Source organism: Lingula anatina, chromosome 8 (assembly GCF_051362555.1).
Source record: "Lingula anatina isolate TDL-2025a chromosome 8, LinAna3.0, whole genome shotgun sequence".
NCBI classification, from domain to species: Eukaryota; Metazoa; Brachiopoda; class Lingulata; order Lingulida; family Lingulidae; genus Lingula; species Lingula anatina.
Window position 1 is genome coordinate 4,207,553 of NC_141774.1, and position 27,448 is coordinate 4,235,000.

At 37.9% G+C, this 27,448-nt stretch overlaps 3 protein-coding genes and 6 non-coding genes across 9 annotated transcripts in view; 1 reads left to right on the plus strand and 8 right to left on the minus strand.

The window, feature by feature from the left end:
* Positions 1-4,073: 4,073 nt before the first annotated feature.
* Trnaq-uug (transfer RNA glutamine (anticodon UUG)) lies at positions 4,074-4,145 on the minus strand. Its single transcript has one exon. It is a non-coding gene; the product is annotated as a tRNA-Gln (tRNA).
* A 696-nt stretch (positions 4,146-4,841) lies between these two features.
* Trnaq-cug (transfer RNA glutamine (anticodon CUG)) lies at positions 4,842-4,913 on the minus strand. The gene has a single exon. It is a non-coding gene; the product is annotated as a tRNA-Gln (tRNA).
* Positions 4,914-7,816: 2,903 nt separating this feature from the next.
* Positions 7,817-7,888, minus strand: Trnaq-uug (transfer RNA glutamine (anticodon UUG)). Its single transcript has one exon. It is a non-coding gene; the product is annotated as a tRNA-Gln (tRNA).
* Positions 7,889-8,715: 827 nt separating this feature from the next.
* Positions 8,716-8,787, minus strand: Trnaq-cug (transfer RNA glutamine (anticodon CUG)). The gene has a single exon. It is a non-coding gene; the product is annotated as a tRNA-Gln (tRNA).
* Positions 8,788-11,158: 2,371 nt separating this feature from the next.
* Positions 11,159-11,230, minus strand: Trnaq-uug (transfer RNA glutamine (anticodon UUG)). The gene has a single exon. It is a non-coding gene; the product is annotated as a tRNA-Gln (tRNA).
* A 1,636-nt stretch (positions 11,231-12,866) lies between these two features.
* LOC106166845 (uncharacterized) lies at positions 12,867-14,788 on the minus strand. The gene is made up of 3 exons (XM_086994563.1): positions 14,631-14,788; positions 14,226-14,371; positions 12,867-13,712 (listed from the first exon to the last, which is right to left on the minus strand). The coding sequence occupies exons 1-3, from the start codon at positions 14,701-14,703 to the stop codon at positions 13,626-13,628; spliced, it is 306 nt and encodes a 101-aa protein (XP_086850689.1). The 5' UTR covers positions 14,704-14,788; the 3' UTR covers positions 12,867-13,625.
* Positions 14,789-21,321: 6,533 nt separating this feature from the next.
* Positions 21,322-21,393, minus strand: Trnaq-uug (transfer RNA glutamine (anticodon UUG)). Its single transcript has one exon. It is a non-coding gene; the product is annotated as a tRNA-Gln (tRNA).
* Positions 21,394-22,487: 1,094 nt separating this feature from the next.
* Positions 22,488-24,820, plus strand: LOC147760210 (myosin light chain kinase family member 4-like). The gene is made up of 3 exons (XM_087019275.1): positions 22,488-22,750; positions 22,922-23,386; positions 23,653-24,820. Exons 1-3 carry the CDS (start codon positions 22,520-22,522, stop codon positions 24,082-24,084), a joined length of 1,128 nt encoding a protein of 375 aa, XP_086875401.1. The 5' UTR covers positions 22,488-22,519; the 3' UTR covers positions 24,085-24,820.
* A 463-nt stretch (positions 24,821-25,283) lies between these two features.
* The window catches only part of LOC106166233 (serine/threonine-protein kinase RIO3), a 10,274-nt gene continuing 8,109 nt past the window's right edge, over positions 25,284-27,448 (minus strand). The window contains exon 12 of the mRNA XM_087019274.1: positions 25,284-26,358. Within this exon, the coding sequence (XP_086875400.1) occupies positions 26,203-26,358 (156 nt within the window). The 3' untranslated portion in view covers positions 25,284-26,202. The remainder of the gene's footprint in view (positions 26,359-27,448) is intronic.

Sequence of the window (27,448 nt, forward strand, 5' to 3'; positions counted from 1 at the left end):
CGCAATTTTCGTACTGTTATTTTGTAACACACACAATAATAGTCCCCCACCTGATATGCATAAAAGCGTTTAGAAAAGCTCTTTCCTTCAATATGTGATGTGGCCAAACAATTTTCACGGTGCATTAAGATAAACAGTAAAAGAATATCCACAATAAATTCGGCAACCGAGAGGTGCGGCAACATATAGATAATTGCGGTAGTATTTATGCCGAAACATCAAAATGAATAGCCCCGCCGTTCGAGCTTTTAATCAGATTCAGATCAGATTAACCAATCAAAGCAACGGAAAGGGGGTCACGTCACCTTCCCACCAGGCCATGCCATGTAAACAAAGCAGCATGGTCGGCTGTAATGAAGAGTCTGAGGAGGGAGACGCGAAATCTTCGCCACATTCTCATCTTTCGTGTTGCATGCACATAGAAGAAGGTAGCTAATTAAGAGACTCTAGATACCATCACACGTGTTCGCTGGGAAACTTTTAGAGTCGCAGCGAAACAATGGCTGAAATTTGGCAGCAGAGAAGCCGCTGCTGTTCAGTGGATCCGTACAGTACGGATTTAGATAAGGATTCGACGATTTGGAAGCCAAACCACGATGTCACTTTTCTTGCTACAGAAAGCTAATTAACAAGAAGGGGCTATCTCAGGCGGCAAAGAAGTTTGAGAAAGCTGAGAAACAAGGCAGTCCTGCTGAAGAAGGTATGTCAACATATTGTAATTTGTTTTTAAGTCAGCCCCGATCGTGTGATGTTTACATTGTAAGTGGCTGATGTTACATATCAATATGTGACTGATAAAAGTGATATGAAAGAAAGAAAATAAGAAAATGATAAAAAAGTTTATTAGTGTTATTATTATTTTATTTGTAAATACTTAAAGGTTTTAAGATATGAAACAACTCCTCTCTGTTGAATAAGACCCCATTTCCAGAGATTAGATAGATCTACTTTAGGGGTTCACGCTAAACAGCTGTCAGTGGGGCGGACACGAAAGTTAAATACCCCCTTACAGCTTGTAGTAGGCGGGACGGACATTTAAGCCGGATTATCTGACAGTAATCTAGTTAGACTCCCCGCGGGGACAGATCAATCTAAAAGCTCTGGGAATACAGCCTAAGCTAGCTGTATGTTCTTGCCATGATTAACATCTCATTATTAGTTCATCCATATTTATCATAATTAGCATTGCATTTACACAAAATAATGTAAGGCTTCACACAACAAGATATACAAACAAATGTTATGGTGGGATTTTATGAGACAGAGGCTTAAGTATCATGGTAGAATCTTTTCTGTTATTTGTGGAGTGTTCCTCCCCCCCAATACATTGCTGCACATGTGCAACCATTAGTGAATATAAATATGTATAGGCTAAGCCCAACTTCAATGAGAATGTATTTTAAGGAATATTTACTGTATCTTGTGAGCCAGAAAAAGTAGGATAGCTTTTCACAGAACAAGCTGCAATGTGATTAATTTAATTAGGACTGTTAGGAATAATCCTTGTAACTTTCCCTTATGAATAGAATCAGTAAAGTTATACATAAATAGTATCAATAAAGAAATACGTTGACAAACAGTATCAATTAAGGAATAATGATAATGAGTAGGGTGACTGGTAGATATAGTTCAGTTTAAAGAGAAGAGTCACTTTTATTCAAGGCATCTGATATTAATCTGGGCAGCAGAATGCTAGTGGGCTCCCTATTAATTATTAGATCTTTAAGCTTGATTAATTTGTCTTAGTTGCAACAAATATTAAACAGTGGGTCTCATTTGCCTATAGTTTGTTACAGCTTAGTTCCTCATAAAAGGAACATGCTGAGCCACTAATACATTGAATCCTATACCTACCCTATGCCCTTTGAATCATGAGGATATATGTAATTATAGTTGTCAATATCACTTGGTGTCAATCATGTGATAAACTCACATGCGACTGTCTTATCTTATTTCATTATTATTCATTTATTTTATAGTTAAATCATAGTGATTGTATATACAATTGCACTTGCAACAATCAAGGATTTGCGGTCTGCTCTGTATTTGCTAAATCATTTGTGTATCCAGGTATCCAGATGTTTTTATTTGAAATATGTATTCTATGTTGTCTTTTTATTTATACAGGGCAACTGTTTTTATAACTGAATTTTGAGCACATTACTATTTTTACATATCTTTGTTACACCCACTTGAATATTTATCCAACGTTAAAGTTGTTTCTGTAGTAGTCAGTATCTGCACATTATAATGCACTAATATATATGGTATGAAAAGTAAAATGTTATTTTGCTTCTTTTACAGAACCATCAACCAGTTGTACTCTTCCCAAAATACAAGGTCCATCTCCCAAGAAATTGAGATCAGTCTCAGGGTTTGGTATATCAAAGTCACCAGTGCTGCCAGCTATCTGCACTATTTGTAAAAAAAAAGTTGTGGTCACTTAGTCTAATTTTTGCAAGTGTTTTGATATTTAATGGGGAGACACTCATTTTGATGTAATTTTCACATTCATAATATTTTTTTATTGTTTTGTATGTCCTTAATTTGTTTGAGATTGAGCTATTTAATTCCTGCCAGAAGTGTTTTTCGATTTTTATGTTCAATATTTCCAAAAGGTTTTCTATTTGATATAATTTCTTTGGTGGGTTGTTATCTTCGGATAGATTCTGTCCATGTGTTTCCCTTTGTATCTTGCTCAAGACTGTGCACCTGATTTACAGTTCTATTATCTACTAGTAGTTGTTCCAGTCTAAGACTAATCTTTAGACAGGTTTAGTTATAATTGAAATAATAGGGTAACTGCCAAGCTCAGCTCTAAAAAAATGGTATTGCTAGCCTGCTTTCTTAGACCTAAAATCCATTTGCAAAATTTTAAGTGTACCTGTTCGAATGGCATTTTATTAATCTTTTTCAGATATGCACAAGAAATGTAGAAAGTTATAATTTCACAGTTTAAATAATTAAGTTGGAAAAAATATAATATATATCATAAAAGCCTTGTTAAATGTGAGCTGTTATTTCTTTTAATATGCTGTTGTTACTAGACAATGCTGCAATTAATTGCAATAATCAAACTTCTTTAAAAATTGTACCTCTGCAATTTAAAGATAAACTTGAACATAAAAAACTCAATTATTCTACCTAGTGAAGCACTTACATATTTTTGAAATAATTTTTTGAGCACTTGCCAGCTTCATAAACAGACAGCCCACATGAATACCTATGTAGTTTGTACTATTTATCAGTGTAAAATATTGAGTCAAATAATTTTAAGTGATTATATGCGCTTTAACACACCTGAGAATTTAAAATGCATTCAATGTAACATTACTGAACATACATGCAAGTGATTATATCATCACTATATTGGGTAATAGTGTGACCTGTGTGCGATTGTAGAAGTGGTACAATGCACAGTGTACGGGCTATACTACATACCTTTTAACCGTGAATTCACGTCATCATTTAGCCAATTATATAAATACACCTAAAATACACGTATTCTCCAACTATTTAAATCTTTCTCTCGATATTGACATCGATTTTAAAAACCTAGGACTTATTTTTTTTATTGAAACAACGCATGGGAATCATCTATTAAATGTGCAAGCTTCGCATGGAAATTCATTGTTTACATCGATGAGATGTAGGTCAAGTGATCACGTGACCCCTTTCCGTTGCTTTGATTGGTTTAAAGGGTAGAACGGCAGCACTTGGAACTACTCGGATGTCTCCGCACTCGACAGTCGAGGATTGCCGATTGGAACGGCAGGGCTATTCATTTTGATATTTCGGCATAAATACCATCGCAATTATCTATATGTTGGCGCATCCTACGGTTGCCGAATTTATTGTGGGTATTTTTTAACTGTTTATCTTCATGGCACCGTGAAAATTGTCTGGCCACTGGAGCTTTTCACACAATGAAACGATAGACCAGTGTAGGTAAGGGACTATAAGTGCCCATACCCAGTCTATTTAGAGGAGACGCTTATTCATTAGTATGGTAATTTGTTAAGGGCAACGTTGAAGACACTAACTTCTGAGGTTGTTTCAAAAGAAAGAACGAAAGGTTCTACCGAGACTTGAACTCGGATCGCTGGATTCAAAGTCCAGAGTGCTAACCATTACACCATAGAACCAATTATACACACATTTCATATTATTTTAACCATAGGGAAAATGAACGACTGTTTAATATCATACTATATTAAATGCTACCACAATTAACATGTATTGCTGAATATGAAACAATCACTGACTAACACACAATTGTAAACAGACACACACACTCGATTAAATGTAGACAATATTGCCAAGAGATAGTTACTAATTCGGGTCGGGATGGGCGAAATTTAGTCAATGATTTGAAAATGCAAATTTTATTTGGTAATAGAGGAAAAAGTGCTTTGGCGAAGAATCATAATTGAATAAATTTGACAATTATCTTTGACTGCATTCCCACAAACTTTAGATCGATCTATCCCCGTGGGGAGTCTCACTAGATTCATGTCAGCTTAGCCGGCTTAAATGTCTGTCCCGCCTACTAAAAGCTGTAAGGGGGTAATTAACTTCCGTGCGCGCTCGGCTGACAGCAATTTAGCGTGAGCCCCAGGGAGTTAGGTCGATCCAGCTGGATCGATCTAAATCTGTGGGAATGCAGTCTTTAAGGTAATGCAAAACTATAGAAAGCGCGATCAGTATCTGTACATTGCCGTCTAGTGTAAAAGGGGCTTTAAATTCCCATGTATTTTGTACACATAGTTGGATACTGTGTCACAATGAACATATACTGGAAGAGGGGGTGGGGGGGGAGGAATATTTAAAAAAAAAAAAAGAGGTTCTACCGAGATTTGAACTCGGATCGCTGGATTCAGAGTCCAGAGTGCTAACCATTACACCATAGAACCACATGTAGTATATGTTTTGTTAAAATCTCGCCGTGAACACACGTCTGATTTCTATCGTTTGATTTTAAATGCTACGTCAATTTTAGATGAAACATGTAACCGCGTATCCCGGAATATAACGCACACACAGACACACACACACTCGCACACAAACAATGAAATATCAAATACATACTCCACGTAATCATGCATTTTTGTTATTTTATTGGAGACGTTCTGCCATTCTTTTCACGATTCTCTAAGACATTTACTTCATTTACTGACTCTGATACCTCCACGTCTAACCCTTACCTGTGGAAACCTTATGGAACCTCAGTCTTTAATTCCTAGGACTACCATTTCTGTCATAGATTTTTTTTTTCGCGTGAAATCAAGGTTCACTTTCTTCATACGCGGGATAAATGGTCATTTTTTTCTACAGGTATTAGAGTGGTGAAATTACTGGAAAAACCTGTCAAATAGTATGTATTGAACTGGCCAAATGTATGTTAATACTATATAATGAATAATTTTCGATAAAAAGTATTTGCAGATATAAAGAGATATTTTTGTTAGTTTTTGCTAGAAAGTAACCAATAAAGATAGCAAGGATGATGTTAGCTTTCAAAACCGATATTTTGCAAATCAAATAGAAAATATAGCAATGTTTCGTCTTTTACCGAGTGTTTGCACACCGGAAACCGCCATTGTCTGCTGAACAATGAGCCAATCCCTACGTGACGCGAAACGTAAACATGGCGCAAAACGTCATCTAGCAATATGACGTCATAAATGCGGGATTACCGCGTAGCCGTTGTCATAACGTTGGATTAAGCAGTGTTTTCATGTTAAACAGTATATTCCACAAGAAGTTGTTATCAGTTAAGAAACAAGAAATGTTTCGTATGTGTAGATTACAAGCACTAGATCTTCGGGTGAAAAAGTCCAATTATTTGGTGAGTTTATAGAATTTCTTGAATTCTTATCAGTTTCCGTTTTCTTTCTCTTCTCGTGTTTGTGTGTGTGTTTGTATATGTGTGTGAGTGCCCTTGCTCTATAATGTTGAATTGCATAAACAAACGTTACCTCTTCGCTCAAAATGGCACATAAGTTTCAAGTGTTTGCAGTGGACAGGTACATGTATTTATTTCAGTGCACATTTAGAATAAAATCATTAGATTACAATAAATGAAATATTTGTTTCACAGAGGATTCATTGACACTATCTTGTGGTCTTTATTTCGTGGTTTAGATGAAATTTTAAATACAGATTTTTTTCGTATAGTAATTTTTTAACACACATGCAATATACCCATACCAAGTTTATATAGAGAGGCCACTTGTGTTATGGGCAACGTTGAACGGCACCTAAAAGCTCTGCGGTTGTTTTGAAAGAAAGAACGAAAGGTTCTACCGAGATTTGAACTCGGATTCAAATTCAAAGTGCTAACCATTACACCATACAGCCAGATATCAGAATTACTCATTATACCCACTTTTATATCATTATAACCTGTAAGGGACGCCCCGGTGGCGCCCCGTCGCATGTCCCACGCCCCTAGGATGTCGCGGCGCCCCTTAGCATGTGCCCCGCCCCTATGATGTCGCGGCGCCCGCGCCTAGACTAGAAAGACTTATTATAAGGTCGTATTTAAATGAGACATTAAGGTAGATATAAAGAGAACAGGTGGTGGTTAGAGAGGAGGACTTAGGCAGTGGGAATAAAGCTGTTTGGAAATCCACGACTCTTGTTGCTAACTTCTTCTCCATCTGTGAACCTAAAATCGAACCTTACACACACACGCGCGCGCATATACACCATGATAATCTGGTGGGGATGCAAACGCAACTCTTCCCCTTCCGGGCGGGGGGGGGGGGGGGGGGGGGGGGGGGGGGGCGAGGAATAAAAGCAAAAAGGAGAGGTTCTACCGAGATTTGAACTCGGATCGCTGGATTCAGAGTCCAGAGTGCTAACCATAGAACCACATATATCATGTTTATTTTATTATAATCACGGGATGCATACATGGCTGTTTTATATCGTTTAATATAAAATGCTACGTTATGTTACTGCATATCCTTGAATATAACGCACGCACAGACAGACACTCTCGCACGCACATATTTAATTTAAATATTAAATCCATATAATCTTGCATTTTTTTTTTATTGGAGACTTTCTACCATTCTTGTCTCGAGTTGCTAAGAACCATAGTCCTTTTTTATTATTATATACAGCTGGCATTTACCGTACCCTATATACTGACCCTGATACCTGCGTCTAACCCTTACCTGTGCAATAACCTTATGGAGCCTCATTCGAAGTATATATATATATATATATATATATATATATATATATATATAGAGAGAGAGAGAGAGAGAGAGAGAGAGAGGCTGCTTTTTACCTCCGCCAAGGAGGTTATGTTTTCACCCCTGTTTGTTTGTTTGTCTGTCTGTCATCAACATAGCTCAAAAAGTTATGGATGAATTTCGATGGAATTTTCAGGGTAGGTCAGAAATGGGTAAACTTAGAAGTGATTAGTTTTTGGTGTGGATCTGGATCAATAATCAATCAATAATCAGTAATAATAATAAATTACTGCCTTGGCGGAGGTCTGCGCTCTCGGAGTGCTTTTCTGGTCTATCAGTATGGCAATGTTAATACCCCCTTTACACTGGACGGCGTCCTTACTGCGACCATGAAATTTGTCATCGCTGTGGTCTTAATAAGGAGGCACGAGCATTGATTTGGTATCAGAATGAATGCTCAATGATCGGCCAGTTGTCGGCACGTAAAGTATTATAATTCTTTAACTCTCAAATGGGGCCGAACTGCTGGACGCAGAAGGGACGCCGTCCAGTGTAAAGGGGGCTTAAGCAACAATTTTACTTCCTCGATTGTTTTCAAAAGGAAAAATGAAAGGTTCTACCGAGATTTGAACTCGGATCGCTGGATTCAAAGTCCAGAGTGCTAACCATTACACCATAGAACCACTTATTTAAGAAAGCTATATATCATTATAATGACAGGAAGGACGCGTGGCTGCTTTTTATCGTTTGATCTTGAATGCTACGCCAATTAACATGTATTGCTGAATAGAACACACTCATTCACTAACACATACACATTTGAGCAAATGTAGACATATTTACAAAGAGATATGACAGGCCCGTAGCCAGGGGGGGTTCGGGGGGTTCGAAAGAACCGCCCCTTTTGGTGGGAAAAGGTCCACTCTGGGTAAAATTTGATCTAGGTACATAAAGTTTTTATGGAAAAAGGTCCACTTTTTCAGAAAAAGAACCCCCCTTTTGAAATTGCTGGCTACGGGCCTGTATGAAGACTCCGCATAAAATCTCTCTCTCTCTCTCATACACACACACGCCACACGCGGGCTCATTTTTACCATGATAATCTGGTAGGGATGCAATTGCAACTCGCTCCTGCTCATTGCTGCTCCACCCTCCCATTTTCCAAGTCAGGAACTCATTTCTTAACACGACAATGGCGTTCTCGGCGATGCATAAATGTTTTTTTGTGCGACCTTTGCGGTCACCGTGCGTTCTTTGACCGTCCAACGGCGACCTGTCACACAAAGGAGGCACAGCACACCGGCCAATGTTACGTGGTTTATGTGCCAGTGGATTTTGTACACATGGTTAGATAATGTTCCACAGTGGTTGGATAATGTGCCACAGTAAACATATATATATATATATATATATATATATATATATATATATATATATATATATATATATATATATATATATATATATATCCCGTGGTGGTGGAGGAGGAGGGGAGGAAAAAAAAAAAGACAGATTCTACCGAGATTTGAACTCGGATCGCTGGATTCAGAGTCCAGAGTGCGAACCATTACACCATAGAACCACGTATAACCAATAACATATCATTATAATCACACGGAAAATGAAACGCTGCTTAATATCGTTTGATCTTAAATGCTACTACAATTAACATGTATTGCTGAATATAACACACTCACTCACTATCTCACACACGCACACAGGGGCGAATTCAGGATTTTTTGAAGGGGGTGGGGGTCCGCGGTTGCGATGTCGACCCCCCCCCCTTGGCGTGGGGTCCAGGGCCCAATAAAGGGGTCGAAAATATTGGTATTTTAGAGGACGAACTGTGCCACTTGGTACGGTTTAGAACTATGATTCAGAAGAAAAATAGTGTGATCTTTTCTTCAGACCCCCCCCCCAAATCCGCCACTGTGTTATGCTGGGAAAGTTAAGCCTGCCCGGAACGTTCCTAGTTAAATGATTTCAGATGCTGTTATTTAAATTTTGATTTACACTTTGTTTGCGCTCGACTTCACCTGTCACGTTACAGAGCACGATAAGAGCCAAACGGTTCACAAATTGAGTGATTTTAGTTGGTAGTAGTCTTTGCCATTTCAACGCCCACAGTGGAGTTTCCCTGGGTACTGTATAAATGTATGTACAGTCTTGATAAGCAAGGCCAAAGGGGGGGGGGGGGGGCATAGAAATAAAGCGCATGATTCTGTAAAGCAACAGCGGCAGTGTGGCTTTTGAAACAAATTCTTTTCTTGTTGTTAATTCCAACGAGCAGAAAGCATTTTTTAGATGCAAGAGCAGTTTGACATGCATGACGCCATGCCGGGTAAGGCACTGATTCAGTTCAGTTTTGATCTGTTGCGTAGTTGGTAAAGGATAGAGATCATTGACCATCCCCGACAAAGTATCTTTTTAAAGACTTTAAAGCAAAGAGAAAAAAAATATAATTGACGACGCAGATTTTATGATAATGACGAGCAATAAGTTGTTGTCAAAATCGTTTACTAATTCTTAACTATATCGGATTTTTATGCAAAAGGCAATTTGCCGGGACCCACGGAGCCTGAATTCGTTTTCGCTTGCGGGTCCAGCTCGTTGCTGTGGTGATGCGACATGGGTCATCTGCGATTTGAATTCGTGACTTGCAGTTACCATTGTTTGCTCATGTACTTTTTTGGAACCAAGCACGCTACCGACTGCGCCGTTAATGATCCACCCACACTCCCTACGTACGAGTTTCCTCTTATAGTAATCAAACGCAATTTTTAGAAATTATTTCGATCAAAAAGAAACATTGGAAATCTTAGGATTCGAACCCACGTTGAAGTGTCTAGCTGTGTCCAAGACGGCGAAGTTACCACAGAGACACAGAAGCTTCGCTGAAAAGTTACGGATCAAATGGAAACTTTCTACTTTCTCACAGAGAGGGACAGTTGGGCTGTACATATACATGTATTAATCTGCCATAACAATCAATAGGCCATGAGCCGTATATATATATATATATATATATATATATATATATATATATATATATATATATATATATATATATATATATATTTCACCCCGCGCATCGCCAGTCTGCGAACATGGCATTATCATCAATAATTAAAACCGCATGTCCCTGAATATGACACACAAAGACAGACACACTCGCACACACACAAACACACACGCACACGCACGCCCACACACACACACACACACACACACACACACACACACACAGCCATCGTCACCCCAACAACGAGCCAATCCCTACGTGACGTGACTAGGCTTATAACGTCATCTAACATAACAATGATATGACGTCATAAGCGCGGGATTACCGGGATTACCGTTGTCATAACGTTGGATTATTCGATATTTACACACTGAACGGTGAAAGGCACAAGTAGTTGTTATCAGTTAAGAAATAAGAAATGTTTTGTATGTGTAGATTGCAAGCGCTAGATCTTCGGGTGAAAAAGTCCACTTATTTGGTGAGTTTATAAAATTTCTTGAACTCATTTCTCTCTCTCTCTCTCTCTCTCTCTCTCTCTCTCTCTCTCTCTCTCTGTGTGTGTGTGTGTGTGTGTGTGTGTGCGTGTGTGTGTGTGTGTATTATGGTGAATTGAATAAAAAATGTTACCTCATGAGTTTCAAATAATTGCAAGTATTTATTTCAGTGCACGTTTGAAGTCAAACCATTGGGTTACAATTTTAAATTATTTGCTTGACAGATGTATCAAACTAAAGTGCGGCTTTCATTTCGTGATTTAGATGAAATTAAGTATGTAAATATATTTTTTTTAATTCTCAATTTTTCTTATCGCTATTTTGTAACACACAAAAAATACCCATACCCAGTTTATATATGTTGGCCGCTTTTTCATCAGTATGGCAACGTTGAACGACAATTCTACTTCTGCGATTGTTTCAAAAGAAAGGACGAAAGGTTCTACCGAGATTTGAACTCGGATCGCTGGATTCAAAGTCCAGAGTGCTAACCATTACACCATAGAACCGCTTATGTGAATTACTGTATCGTTATATTGACAGGGAGAAAAGACATCTGTTTCATATCGTTTGATCTTGAATGCTACGCCAATGCATTAAAATGTATTGCTGAACAGAACACACTCACTAACACACACACACACACACACACACACACACACAGACACACACACACACACACACACACACACACACACACAGACACACACACACACACACACAGACAGAATAAAGACATATGCTGCCTACAAAGATAGTTACAAATTAAGGTCGGGATGGGCGAAATTTAGTTTATAATCTGAAAATGTGCTTTGACAAATAACCATAATTGAATGCATTTGACGATTATCTTTGAGATAATACAAAATTATATGCGGCGCGTATTTTGCACCCACAATTCGCTTGTTTTCACACTGCCCCAGCACCTTCTCTCAAGCAAGTGTTTTATGTCTGTTTTATCAGAATGGTTTGTCCCAAAAGTGGATAATAGAATGTCTGAGGAAAATGAAATTTTATGAAGACTCCGCATAAAATCTCTCTCTCTCTCTCTCTCTCTCTCTACCTCTCTCATACACACACACGCCACACGCGGGCTCATATATACCATGATATTCTGGTAAGGATGCGATTACAACTCGCTCCTGCTCATTAATTGCTGCTCCAGCCTCTCATATCCGAAGTCAGGAACACAATCATTACTTTGTCATACCTGGTGCAATATATTGTCACTTTAGCTGTATCATTTGTCTGTCAGTGTCTCTCCTCACACATTGAGTCCCGACACATAAAATGGGGCCTTGTTCCCAATTCTAGAAAATGTTGTCTTTTGAGCATGCAGTTTTATTCTATCATTAAGTCAAATCCAATTGAACTTTAACCGTGCAATTATACCAGTTTGGCATTGCAGTGAGTTAAATTTAGATAACAACTTCTGCAGTAACCATGGTAACCGGTTTGGGTTTGAGTGAATAATGGGATTCAAAACAATAAGCACCTTTTTTTTTTAGATGTTTATCGATACAAGCTTATATCGTGTGTTGTTAGCTGTTATCTGTGTCGCTTGTTGTCGGGAGAGTGGGCGAAAAAATATTTTAAAAAGTATTTTGCCGCCGGTATACATAAGTTCCTTCCCAAAAAAACTCACCGCGCTTAGCGATACAAAATCACCGAAACAAATGCCTCACATGCTTCAGATTACGGCCTGTTATGAATTATTTGCCCATAATAAATATGCCGATGGAGTATACTTTTGGGAGCATAAATTTAACGGTGACTGAACAAAGCACCGAACTTAATAAAGAATGGATAATACTTTTCCCTTTTGAAGAATTATATTCGTAACATAATTCAAAATGATATTTATGTTTTAGGTACAAAACCGCGAAGAAAGATTGTTAATAATATTGCCTAGAGTTCGTGAAGAATTTGGAAGGTCAAACCGATTTTTATTTTTATTTTTATTATTTATTTTATTTTATTTTATTTTATTTTTATTTATTTATTTATTATTTATTATTATTATTATTTTATTTATTTTTTTTTTGTCACGACTCTATCGTCCGCCACGTATACCATGTGTTTGTTGCAATCGTAAATATTTCAGGACAGTTTCACATTGCAAAATAAATACACCGCAAACAAGTATAACTCTTCATCATTTTAATTCATACAGGAAGTCACTTGGTATTCATACATATTGTGAGAGTATGAAGTGCATAATATTCCCGCCTATATGTTTTCCTCATGACATCAGCGAAAGCGTAAGAAAACAATCAAAATAACTCCGAGAGTTATGTAATTTCAGATATAAGTCCAATCTGCGATTTGAGATTTATTCTAAGAATCTAACCATAACTATATCAACAATTTGAAACTTTAAAAATACAACAGTCGAAAGGTAAATCGAATAACAGAGAGAAAAAACAAAACGTCTGAATATATATATATATATCAGTCTGTCTTTGTCTGCATATGTCCGTGTGCGCATGCGTTATCTACTATGGTTGTTCTCAGAATCCGGGTCACTCAAACTTATTCAGAAAGCCTTGCTTGTGTTGGATAATGGCAGGGGCGGATTTAGGTCGTCTTCCGGAAGACGGTCAGATTTTCAAGTTTACATAGACGGGTATCTATTTTTTCTGTCGGAAGACGGTCAGAAATGGGGGATGGCGCAACACAGATAATTTGGAAGACTGTCAGAAAATATGTCTGGATCCGCCACTGAGTGGGTGTTAGGTAATATGGAATAATTTGCAGTAGTCTACATGTTCTGAATTGGGAACTAAACTGGTAAATTTGAACATTCCCCACTAAGATTGTGAATTGATATGTGCACTTGAAATTTTGTCTCTGTGTTCTCTCTCTCTCTCTCTCAAGGCTTTCTTAAAATATGGGTTGACTTATTCATTCGTCATCATCCTCTTCCTCATCCTCATCGTTATCATCGTTGTCATCGTTGTCAGCCTCAGTTCGTAACAACTGTTGAAGGAGCTGTAATGCCGAAAACATTTGCCAGGATAATAGCTTTTACAATGTGAATAATGCTACTGCTGCAGTTCTTACATGAAATAAAGAACATTTCTACCCGAACGTTCCATCTCCAAAATAATTTAAAAAGTTAACATTGCAGTGATTGACGGTTGTGCATAAAGATTTTAAAAATACATTGATATTTTGATAAATATTTTATAAAAGATAATATTTGATATGGCATGAAATGAAAAATCTGCAGATTGTAAAAATCCCTAGCAATTATAAAATTTCATTGCAAGATCTTTTAAAAAATTGCACCCAACCAGGATAAAAACAATTAACTTTGATAGGCCAGTAAATACACTGTATTATAACATTATAGGTTTTAAAATAGTCATTTCATTATTATAAAAATAATAATAAATCCACTAAAAAGCTTCACTTATAGCTCCGCTGATGATCTCACTGATTCTATCTATCAAAAAAACGGTTTAGTAGTGGTCCAATAATGCTCCGTGTGAATTTTCTTACCTCGTCGCCGGCCCCCTCACCCGTCTCCTGGCCGTCTTCCAGCTCATTGCTATCGCCATGGACGTGAATGTGGGTGGTACCATGGCCGCGACGGCGGCGGCGGCGGCTGCAGTGGCGGCGGCGGCGGCGGGCATGCCAGAAAATACCTAAAAGTGGAATTAACAAGAATTTTTCTCTGTGGTAACATGCAGATGCTCTCTTTAGATATCACCATGTCCTTACTGCTGTTTGTCATAATTTTAAAGTTTCATTTTAATCATTTCACTTAAATCATTTTTTTTTTGACGGAACTAGGCACTTAAGATGTTTGCCAGTTTTGTGAAGGATCGAAACTCAGTAAAAAACTGTGGAACAAAACCAAGATGAAATTATCTCTCCTTTTAACTCTCATAATGTTATGCTTACCTTCCGATTCATCAAACATCTCCACTAGAAGCATGATGCCTAAGAGCACGGCGAACCACTTCAGCTTGTTCATAGTGAGTGTCAGCGAGGCCACGGGATAGCAGGGGTCTTTTCAACGGTAACGCGCCAACTGGAGGTGAAAACGCCCAACTCTCAGTTTTGTAGCCCTGGAAATGTCAAAGTTCCCAAGGCATGCGCAATAATTCCATTTTTAGAAATGAATTCAGTGACGCTGAACGTGATTGTGCTGAAAGAAGGCATGACGTAGTTTTTTTCGGGACAACTTAAACCTAAGTCTCAACCAAACGTACGTGTGCTCTACGGCCAAAAAAAAAAAAAAAAAAAAAAAAAAAAAAAAAAAAACAAGAAAAAGAAAAAGAATGGGGAAAACGTGGGAGTTCGTGCGTGGGTAGCACGTCCATCGTGCGACTTTTGGAGGAGGCAAACAGCACGTAGAAACTTTTCACCAATTACTTGATTCCTTCCCTGCGATCTAGCTACATGTACGTCCTAGCCGGACGCAAGGAACCTAAAAAACCGTGCGTCCAAAACGTAGTTGGGACTTAGGCTTTAGAGACAGCGTAAGCTAGATCCCTATCACTGAAGCTTTGAACGTCGAGTCATTATTAAGCAAAATGGGCAAATAATTACCAATGTAAGAAAGATTTAATAAGAAAATACTTTTACAAAAAGTATTCTACCATAAAATTTCTATTGTTATTTATTTTGAACAGAAACTGCTCAGACGTTTTTATGACAAAGATGACAAAAAAAAGGCGAGTCTGGAATGAAAATCATACTTATTTAAATTCAATGGAACAAAAACTGACAGGGCAGGATTCGCTTTCAGGAACAGTTATTCGACCATGTATTGCTTGACATTTGAAAAAGAAACAGAGTACATCTTTTTGTTATACTGACATACATGTATTTTGCATTAACGTACTGCATGTCCATTGGAATTCACTGAAGTTCACTTGAAGTTCATTTTCAGGATCAAGACGATCAAACTTCATTCTGTTTGGCAACCACTAAGTAATCGGACAAGCTAAGTAACATTGTTAATTGCTCAAGCTAAATATATAATATTTAGGACGACGGGTGCTATTGAATATTTGACATCTAGGGGGGGTCTATATGCAACCCTACAAACGAAATTTGTGCAAAAATGTTTGTAAATAATAACCTTTGATGTCTCATCGCCAAATGATGAGTCCTAGCGGACCCCCCCCCCCCCCACTCCCCCTTCAAATAATCCTGGAAATGACCCTGGATAGAGGGGTTATATTATAAAACCGACTTTGTTTGGCAAAATTTCGAACATCCAAGATTTCCTTCTCTTTTGTTATGAATGAGAGTTTGAAAGGATGGAGTTCTTTTTTCAATGTCAAGACGATCAAACTGTGCATTCTGAATTACAACGACTAAGCATTACAAAGCGTTCTACCCAAGCCTGGGCTGTGATCGAAACTGCGTTTTTTTAAACCTCGAAAAATGTACTTAATCGGCACCTTTCGAAAAGAACACTTGCTCTTTTGATTTAATATTCAATGGTTAAATATAACTTGGATCTGTGGCCCACAGTGGTTGTTTTGTTCACCCGTGGGCTGCAAATCATTATAGAGTTTGGACCACGCCGTTGTGTTTTTTTTTTACCTCCGCCAAGGAGGTTATGTTTTCGCCCCTGTTTGGCTGTCTGTTTGTTTCTCATTAACATAACTTAACAAGTTATGGACCGATTTTGATGAAATTTTCAGGAACTCTCAGAAGTGGGCCAAGGAAGAGATGGCTAGTTTTTGGTGATGTTCCGGATCAATAATCAATCAATAATCAATAATAATCGCTGCCTTGGCGGAGGTCTGCGCTCTCGGAGTGCTTTTTTTATCATGCATTATGACTAAGTTGACCGCATTAAATCATGAATCACACTCTGAGTTTATATATTTAACGGTGACAGCAAATAGTAAAGTGGTCGTGCATCGCACTTTGCTGAGTTATACGAAATGGCATTCCCTCTTTGCTTAAAAAAAAAAAAAAAAAAAAAAAAAAAAAACATGACAATGGACAATATCATTCAAAATTTAAGTACCAAACGCAGATCCACATCCTTCTTGAGTGTGTTGAGAGTTTTCCTTTCTTAGTCTGGGTTATCAAATTGAAAGTTTTAGAATCTTTTGTTATTCAGGTATGCTTCTTACGCACCCAACCGTCTTCCAAAAAACACTGACAATATATATATCAACTTCCAACTTCGTTGTTTGTCTTCGATGCATGACATGGCAGTTTTCGAACTTCCTTCAAGTAGGAAATAGGAGCTGCACGTTGCGCAACGCTTTAACGCACTACTGTAAGTGCTTTGATACTTTGCGTATTGCTTGATATTTGAATAGGAAATACAGGATGTATTATATTGTTGTAATACCTATACTTATTTACTTACACGTATTTACTCCCTGGTTTTCTGTGGGTCAATTCACATTATGATCAGAAGACACCGACAATGGACCCGTTTAGATCACCAGTCAAACAGGTTATACAGGTTCGCAGGCGATTTTTTGTCTCCTTCGTGAGATCATTATGACATCCCCAGCCGAATTTTACACTCCTAGGTCCAGTAGTTTGAGCGCCATGCTCCTTCAGTTCTGCATTGTTACATGTGGCTGCCGTTCATGGACGTCGAGCCAAACTGTTGTGTTTTTTTATCATTTCAGCGTGTTTTGAACAAGTCTCCCGTTTTGGTCGAAATCTTTTTACCCAAAGCGTACATGTACATTTTAATTAAAATTAACAGATTATCTCATTGTTTTTGTGCTATGTTCAATATCCAGAGATACCGGTACTGCGTGAAAAAGGACCAATTAAGAAGCATGCGTTTTTCACACACTTGTGCATATCTCCCGTGAAAAATATTAAATAATGAAAATATGCAACACATTTTCAGCTAAGAAAACTATTTAAAACGACTGAAAAGGTCCGAGATGTATTACTTTGTCGCTCCATGTCCCCCACATCTGGTTGTTCATGAAAGAGATTGCAAATTGTAGTTTACGAGAAAAAGGTCAGTCTTTTACCTTGGATTCTGTGTGGTTGAAAGGATACCGCTTAATGTGATTTTTTTAAATTATTTTAAGGAAGAAAAATATCGACGTGGTTTTCATTTTTGGAAGATTTGGGTTGTAACGTAGGTCACGATATACATAATGCTGGGCCCTTAGTTGGAGTTCAGTGCCCCATAAGAAATTTTTATTTTGAGTACTTTCAGTATACGAATACGAATATCCACAGACATCCAAAAAATAGTATAGGACGGTTACATCGCCTGACAGAGATGATAAGTCCGCGCATCCAAACACTGTTTGAGGATTTGGTTTTAAGATTTACCAAGTGTATACCGACCCCATTTTTACTAATGATTCTGCATGTGTTGTCAAGTACCTTACGTATAGTGCAACAAGGCACAAATTAAGTCTTTATAATAGTTCACAATTATTTGCTTATTTTGTCGTATTATGAATACAAACTCAGATTACTTTGCTCTTAATTAAATGGATGCGTCATTGTTTGCGCCACATATAATGTATGAAGATATTTTAACTTATAACCAAAAAAAACTTTTAGAATATTTTATCAGTTGTGAAGCTATATGTACCTTCACCGTGTAAAGTCAAGTTTGGGTAATGAGCAGTATGGCCGCATTTAGGTTTCAACATGGGGTACATTTCAACTTACACACTTTTCTTATTTGCAATGTAAATTGCCCGATGATTTTGTATAGGGGGTTCAAAGCAAGGGCGCGGATTCCAGCTCCTGAAAAGATATACCTTTTTGAGTAAGCTTATGAATCCATCTGTTTATTTAAGCAGTTCATCAAAGCCCATTCCAATATTTTTTCCCGTTCAGATATTTTATTCACGTTATTTTCTCTGACAGTATTGAAACCCATGCCAGGGTGAAATGTGATCAGACAACATATTAAGTATTGCATTGAAGTATGACTTACACTCACAATACAATGACAAATGTAAAAAATGGTTTACATGCTACACTACACGTGTTCAATTAAGTATAAGGACCGTCCCTCGAAGTTTGAAAATCCCTCACACCCACGTCTATTCCTTCTAAAGCTTCTTATATTTCCCAACTCAGATCCGAAAGGCGATAAATCATTTTGAATAAAAAGTTTATCAGGAGGGTACCTATAGTGTCGTTCTCATCTTTTCAGCCTTGTCGGGTGATCATGCTTTGCCAGCTGACAACAAACCAAACAACTCTCGAATCTAACACCCCATTTCCATAGATTTTTAGATCGATCTATCCCTGTGGGGAGTCTCACTAGATTACTGTCAGCTTGGCGGGCTTAAGCATCTGTCCCGCCTACTAAAAGCTGTAAGGGGGTAATTAACTACGGTGCCCGTTCGGCTGACTGCAATTTAGCGTGAACCCCCAGGGAGTTAGGTCGATCTAAAACTTAATCTTTAGATCGATCTTAATCTCTGGGAAAGCACCCTAAGTGCAAAGACTGAGTCGAACCAAGGCAAAGCGCATGGAGGCGTATGCCGATCTATTATATTTACACTGACAACTCATGTACAACTAAATACTTAACTTGAAAATGGAATACAAGAACTCGAATCTAGGTGCAAAGACGGCTTGAACAGTGATTCGTGAGAAGAAAAAAAATTCCCCTTTGCCCCAGGAAAATGTATATTGATCGCATGAATGTTTTTCACATTCCTCATGAAATAAGAATAATACAAGATTGTTTCTTTAATATTGCAGGATTCCAGAAAAAAAATTGTAAGAAAAAAAAAGAGCAGTAACATCATTAACTTCTTATGCTTCTTATTTATAGATTTACTGCTCATTTTTTCATTTTAATAATACTAAGATGTGAGGGGATGGCTCAGACCCCAAAATGGCATTACTCTGTAAAATGTGCAAAAAACAATTAAAAAAAAAGATGTTTAGACCTCCAATAAGCGACTCTATATATGGCACCGATGAGTTTGATTGAAAATACTATAATGGCGTTACAGTTGGTTGCTCCCAAGAGCCAAACAAACAAGAGTTTTCTGAATAAGTGTAAGCCTTTCTAAATAATGAATGTCCCAGTACGTGACAAAAGAAGAAGACTACATGCGGAGGCATAGAAATATTTTTTTAGGCAAAGGCTTTCGTGGCAAAATTTTGACTTCGTATGCATCTTTAGATAAACAATTGTTTCGTTTACCCTTACTTTCCCGTTTTTGAGACAATCAGAGCTTCTTTAATATTTTAACACGGGTGAAAAATCATTGAGAGAAACAGGCTCAAGCAGCGATCTATGTAAAAAAATTCTTTCCCCAACCCACTGAAGCAGAACATTTTAATGACTGAATGACAAAAGATTATTACGTATAAAGGTCAGCCCGGCCATTGTGACTGCTTGCTGTCTTATTTGAAAAACGAAGCAAAAGGTAGCAAAAGTTGGGAGTGAACTGCATGCAAGCATTTCCCTGTCCACAGTATAAGACCCCATTCCCAGAGATTAGATCGATCTACTTTAGATCGACCTAACTCCCTGGGGGTTGTTCACGCTAAATAGCTGTTAGCCGAGCGGGCACGAAAGTTAATTACCCCCTTACAGCTTGTAGTAGGCGGGACGGACATTTAAGCCGGATTACCTGACAGTAATCTAGTGAGACTCCGCGCGGGGATAGATCGATCTAAAAGCTCTGGGAATACGCCCTTAGACTTTAGCCTAAAATACATCCAGATTACTGTGCCCTTGACCGACTCGAACTCGGTCCGAGTCTTGGACAGCGCCCAAAAAAAGAAAGCCACCATTGTATTAATGCTGCACGCGCTCGCGTTATACTTGGCCATAATAACCCATTATTATTATTATGCCCAAGCGTTATATGAGTCATCAGTCCCTACCGAAAAAAATACTAGTGCTTTTTTTTCATTTTTAGCAAACTAAATAGTGTAAAATAAAAGTGTTAAAATTTTACGTACTTGAAACAGAACGCATGTTGAGAATAAATACTCTGCTAGCAAGAACGTGCCATCCCTAACGCAATGCGTAAAGTGATACAGAATATCACGTCATAAACCTACGTTATGTATTCAACTTCTAAAATAAATTTTCGTAAAACATTCGAATGTAATGAAATTTCTGCAAAAGAAACATGCTTTTCAGATAGCTAATCAGGGCTATGGTGGAAACCGATCCTGTGATCAGATTATTTTTAAGAAAGCACTTAAAAGAAGAGATTGTAGGTAGATATTTAGTTGCGGAGGAGAGTTGATCTCGAGAATAATAGAAAGTAGTTGACTGAATTACTGGGACATTTTGTGGAAATTCAAATGATCTTTTCGTGGTACCGAGTGTTGTTATAGTGTTTTTTGAATTGGAGAGAGATTCCCGACACATAAGACATAAGAGTTGTGCGTCCACCTAACACAACTCGCCTCTATCTACATTACATTTAACTTGATGTGTCATTTTTATAGGCTATAAACATTTCCTCAATTCAACGTTTTCAGTAATACAGTAGGTCTTCACGAGAGAACCGAAAACAATTAATCTCCAGCAACTCCTTCGTTTTCTGAAATGTGTAAGTATTTTGCTCACGTTGTTGTGTCAATTTTTTTTTTTTTTTTTTTTTTTTTTTTTTGTGAATATATTGAAAGAAAAAGTTGAAAACAGAGGTTCTACCGAGATTTGAACTCGGATCGCTGGATTCAAAGTCTAGAGTGCTAACCATTACACCATAGAACCAAACACATTATCTTACTGATAATACTAAACTGAAAACAAAATGCTGCTTACTATAGTTTGATTTTATTTTCTATGACAATTAAAAAAAAACTTAGTGCAGCTGCCACTCGCCCCATATGCTAAACTTGATATTTCCGTCTAACCCTAACCTGTGTTTATCAAATAGATTCTTCGAGGACTACTGTTCGTTTCACACTGTCTACAGCTTCCCTGAGATCAGCAGATACATAATTAATTATCCATAAAAGTATTCGCAAATACAAATTGATACTACGTTTGTTCCTTTAAGTTGAAAAAAGTTAAAGACACCAAGGTAATCCACTATATGATCATGTGATCATGAAAAAATGTTTCTTCATTTTCTTTATATTATGCTTGTATAAAATAGTATTAATTCGTCAACGTAATAAGTCAACTCCTATTCGACACCAAACGTTTTAATATGACGCAAAACGTCAGCTTAAGTAACAATGAAATTACGTCATAAGTGCGAGATTATCACGGATTCGTTGTCATGACGTTAGATTATATCTAATTTTCACACTGAACAGTGTGTTCGACACTAAGAAGTTATCAGTAAAGAAAAAAGAAATGTATCGTATCAATAGATTTCAAGCGCTAGATTTTCGGATAAAAAGGTCTACGTATCTGGTAAGTTTTTAGAATTTCTTGAACTCTGATTCGTTTTTTTTTTTTTTTCTTTTCGTTCACAAGTACGCTTGTGTGTATGTGTTTGTGTGTGTGTGTGTTGTATAATGATAAATTATATACACAAATCTTATCACCTCTACGTGCAAAAAAGCGAGTGCATTTCCAATATATTACAGCGGATTAGTATTTATTTAAAATGCCCGTATTAAAGAAAATCCTAAGGACAATAAATGCAACTATTTGACAGAAGAAAACATGAAATTATCAATTAAAGAAACATTTTAGGTTGTGAATCGAACTTTTTAATTCACAATTTCGGATTCTTTTGGTATCTGTATGTCATTATAAAATAGATGACACAATCGAATACACTAGGTCTTGCACTTATATTTGTTCTACATGTAAGTCTATACATATATCACTTTGTTGTTTTTCTCAGGGACAAAATACCACTTGGGGAGATGTTAAACGCGGCATGATCAACTTGCTCTTTTTCGGGAAGTGCACCACTCACAACACGATATTAACAGCGAACCACGAGGGCACAGTTATCGCACTGACTGAAGCAAGTCCAGAAAAGCGGGAATCGGTGCGCACATTTAAATTTCCGGGGAGCGTTGGGGAAGTGAAAGTATCAGTTGACAGCGCATGTGTCCTGAACAATGAAAAAAGAAAAGAGGTTCGACCTGATTTAAAACCCGACTTGGTGAGTATACACTGACACACACACACTCCTTTCCCCCTTACTCCTAATAAAAATACTCCTCTTGTTTTCAAAAATTCATTCCCACGCCTTCTCCAAATCTTCTCCAAGCAATGAACTACGCTAGTCATTATTGATGAATTTTTATTGAGTTAAAATATTGTTCTATTTCAGGGTCAGTTAATATCCTGTAAAGCGTCCGACATTCTACTGGACAAGACCAAGGACGGTCAACCTTTTAAGCTGGGCAGCGGCTCGTTCGGGGCGGCTTATAGGGGCGTCCACGTTCCTTCGGGCAACCGCGTGGCGGTGAAATTCTTCCAAAGCGGCGCCATCACCAGGCAAAGAATCCTCACCGAAGCTGCGGTGTTGCAGTATGTCGACGGGTCGAGGCTGGCCCCTAAGTTCTACGGAGTGGCGGTCTACGAGAGTGATCAAATTCCCGAGGCTAAAACCGGCGGGTTTAGGCCTACGTCCCTGGCGGTGGTGACGGAGTACGTGAGCGTCCGGGAAAATAGCCGCATCTCTTTCACGTATGCCGACTTCACGAAATTCAACAGCTCCCGACGTAACCTGACCACTGTTGACTGGCTTGGGTTTGGTGTTGAGTTGGCAGAAGGCTTGCAGGAAATCCATAATGTGAGTGATTGTCTTCGATCATTTCAAAACTTACTCTCAATTGAACAACAAAAAATTTAAAAAGATAAAACCATTCGCCCATATCAATGTGTTTTTGGCTAGGTTTTAGAAACCGTAATTTTATCATCAAATAAAATTTTATGATTTTTAGAAACATACAATACGCCTATAATACTGTAGGCCTAAAATGAATAAATAAATAGAGATGGATATAAAATTTATTTCACCATGATAAGATTTTTACAAATCTTATTAAATAATTTCAGATGGGGCTCGGCATTTTCGATATCAAGCAAGACAATATCATGGTACGGCGTGACGGCAAGGGGAGAATTCACCCTCGCATCGTGGACTTTGGGGCGGCGCTTTATCTGAACGACGACAAACCCTATTTCCCACCAGAGACATTCTCTGTGGAGAGACTGCGAGAGCTTCGCCCGAAGTGCTCCCAGCTAGCTCCCGAGGTCTTCCATTTTGCTTCGCGCTCGGCAGCATTAGACATCTACGGCCTCGGCTACGTCTTGAAAGATTTGGCGAGGTATGTCAATATTTGGGGGTTGAGCGAGTTAGCGGCACGCTGCATGGCAGACGATGCAACACGGAGGCCATGTTTACGTGACGTCATTGGTCAGCTGAAGACACTGCTAAAGGAGGAACTGCAGCACGAGCTGACGGCGTCACAACGTTGGGCTGCTTAATGACAACGACTCTCACGAACAATTTCTCAGTCTCTCTTGTTTGATTTGTTCGTAGCGATGAGGCGACAGTAGTAAACATGTCAATAATGAAATTTTCTTTTCACACCGCATAAAGAAGCATTCTGTAGTTTTTTTTTAGGCTCTACATGTTGGCCTTCTCGTTGTTAGATCTCCGCTTTGATGTATTCATGTCCTTGATTAGTAGTTAAAACTTTTTTCTATGATTTTTTTTTTTTTTTTGATGACCTGACCACCGTTGTCAAGTACAGATCTAGTTCAAGTGGTGAACGTTCATATTTAGCCGTGAGAAGATGACTTGCTTTACGCTTGACTTATGTAAGATACACTCGAGGAGGCACAGCAAATGTGTCTGAGAATGTGCAGTTCTCCTTTCACGTTTAATGCAAGTGCCTTAGGCCTACGCTAGCTAGAAGGAAGTGAAATGTAAAGCATATCGAATTAATACTAAATCAGTATTGTGTCCACGGCAATTCTTGCTTTTGTCTACAAATCAATAAGCATAAATGTTGGTTAAAAGGATTCGAAATACCAAGTATTAATCATGTTTCCGACTAAAAAAATGCTCTGTCGTTTAAAACGTAATATTTACGTGAAATACTCACTTTTTATTACTGCACTGATATTACTCGGAAACGTATTACAGTTATATTAATTGTATATAATTAATTGTATATAAAAAACTCTGACTGCAAAAAAAAAGAAAAAAAAACTGAATAAACACATATGCCTTTGAAGTGAACCAAAATTATATGTATTTCTCAAACAAAACTGATTTTACTCGGAATGTTTAACTTGAATCTTAAGGAAAATAAGCAATTAAAAATTTGCGACCTACAGTTTGAAGAAGGTGCAGTTTAAAACCCCCTTTTTTTCTTTTGCTTTAGAGGTAAATTTCGGTCGATCTTCTGCGTGTTAATTTTATTAGCGTTGTGAAGAAACCGGTTTATATAATTTATAACCGATACTTTTGCTCTTGCTTCTTATCAATATGCATCGTTAAAGCATGGTATTCTTGTTTTTTTTATTGGGACTATGCCTTCGGTTGACATATCTTTACGTACCCATTTATTTAATTGAAATTCAAGGGAATTATTTTTAGGGCGTGGAAGCAAAAATTACTCTGCACGTGTAGCGCAGCCAGGAGCAAACATTGACAAGAAACAAAACGAATAATCATATTAATTAAATAATATTTAATGGCCTTATTTAATAGTTCATATTCAAATAAATACTTGTTATGATAAACAGTACAACTGAAACCCAATAAAAATTCTGAAAATCATATATGAACTTATGTGAAACGAAATGCATCATTTTTTTTACTACATACAGTGTGAATAATGATCAATTTAATATATTTTAACACATCCTTTCTAAGAGCTGCAGTCTAAAAATTTACCAGACTTTGGAGAAAAAATGCCATTTTTACCCCTTTGGTATGTATCAAAACTCCCGTTCCATGCTGCACTTTCAACACTTTCAACATACTCTATATGTAGTGGTTTAGCATTTATTTAAACCATTATACGGTGAAAAAGTTTTTTTTCAAAGTCTTTTGTAAGATGAAAGTGACAAGTAAATCACTTCTAAAGAGGACAAAAACTGTCCATATTACTGAAGCATGATGCTACAAACCTTCATCAAAAGGGATTTGACTGCATGACTGACTCCTAAATGTGAAGGATTAAAACATACTCATCCATATAGAAACATGTCTTGTCCCTTAACCCCTGCGAAAATTTGTCTCATTTATCATTAACTTATGGTTCTCAATCTATTCTTGAACATTTGGTGCATTTTTTTTTACAGTACTTATGTTGTTCTGTTAGAAATGTAACAGTTCGAGAACTGTTTTTGGAAAGTCCTTCAGAATGTCCTAGAGCAGATTAAGAACATTTGTCATTAAAAGAGAAAAAACATCATGTTTTAGGGCAGATTGAGAACCGTAAGTGAACATTAAATGAGACAAATTTTTGTAGGGGAAGAAGCAATTGACTTGTTACCATCACTTTTGGGAAAGTTTTTTGAATAAGCCTTTAGTTCCTAATCACAGAAAGCACCTGAAAACTTTGTTGGCATTTATGCCATCAAATCAACTTAGATTTTATCAATGTCAATTTCTTTCTTGTCTTTACTCTCCTGCTCTTTGTTGGCTCTTTCCTGGACAGACCGATTGAAGAAGAAGTCGAAGGCGTAATCTTTTCTTGACATACCGCTACGGAGAAATTCTTCCTGTTTTTCATACTCTTGGATCTGAAGAGTAAAATAAAACTATTAAGTTGGGTGAAATGTCTTATCTATGAGTCAACATTATTTTGCGCTTTCCAATGATATTCCACCGTAAAAAAAAACAATGGATAAAGAAAACAAAAATTCGAAATCTTTCATGTTTAAGGTTGTAGAAAAGGTTTAAGGTAAGTTACCACTAAAAATAAGAAAATTGTTATGCTATCTGTAATACATTTATGAAAGTAGATGCCTTTATGAGCCGACTCTCTCCTTCTCTCTCAAACTATCTCTTTATTTCTCTCTCCCTGAGGTAACTCTCTCTTCCTCCTTTTCTCTCTCATACACACGATACCTGAACACTCTCTTTTTTCCCTCTCTCTCTCACCTGAGCTAACTCTCTTCCCCCCATCTCTCTCTCTCTCTCACCTGAGCTAACTCTCCCCCCATCTCTCTCTCTCTCTCTCTCACCTGAGCTAACACTCTTCCCTCCCCCATCTCTCTCTCTCTCTCTCTCTCTTACTTGAGCTTACTCTCTTCCCCTCCCCCATCTCTCTCTCTCTCTCTCTCTCTCTCTCTCTCTCTCACCTAAGCTAACCCCCTCTCTCTCTCTCTCTCTCTCTCACCTGAGCTAACACTCTTCCCCCCATATCTCTCTCTCTCTCTCTCTCTCTCACCTGAGCTAACACTCTTCCCCCATATCTCTCTCTCTCACCTGAGCTAACACTCTTTCCCCCCATATCTCTCTCTCTCTCTCTCTCTCTCTCACCTGAGCTAACACTCTTCCCCCATCTCTCTCTCTCTCTCTCTCTCTCTCTCTCTCTCTCTCTCTCTCACCTGAGCTAACACTCTTCCCCCCATATCTCTCTCTCTCTCTCTCTCTCTCTCTCTCTCACCTGAGCTAACACTCTTCCCCCCATCTCTCTCTCTCTCTCTCTCTCTCTCTCACCTGAGCTAACACTCTTCCCCCATCTCTCTCTCTCTCTCTCTCTCACCTGAGCTAACTCTCCCCCATCTCTCTCTCTCTCTCTCTCTCTCACCTGAGCTAACACTCTTCCCCTCCCCCATCTCTCTCTCTCTCTCTCTCTCTCTCTCTCTCACCTGAGCTAACACTCTT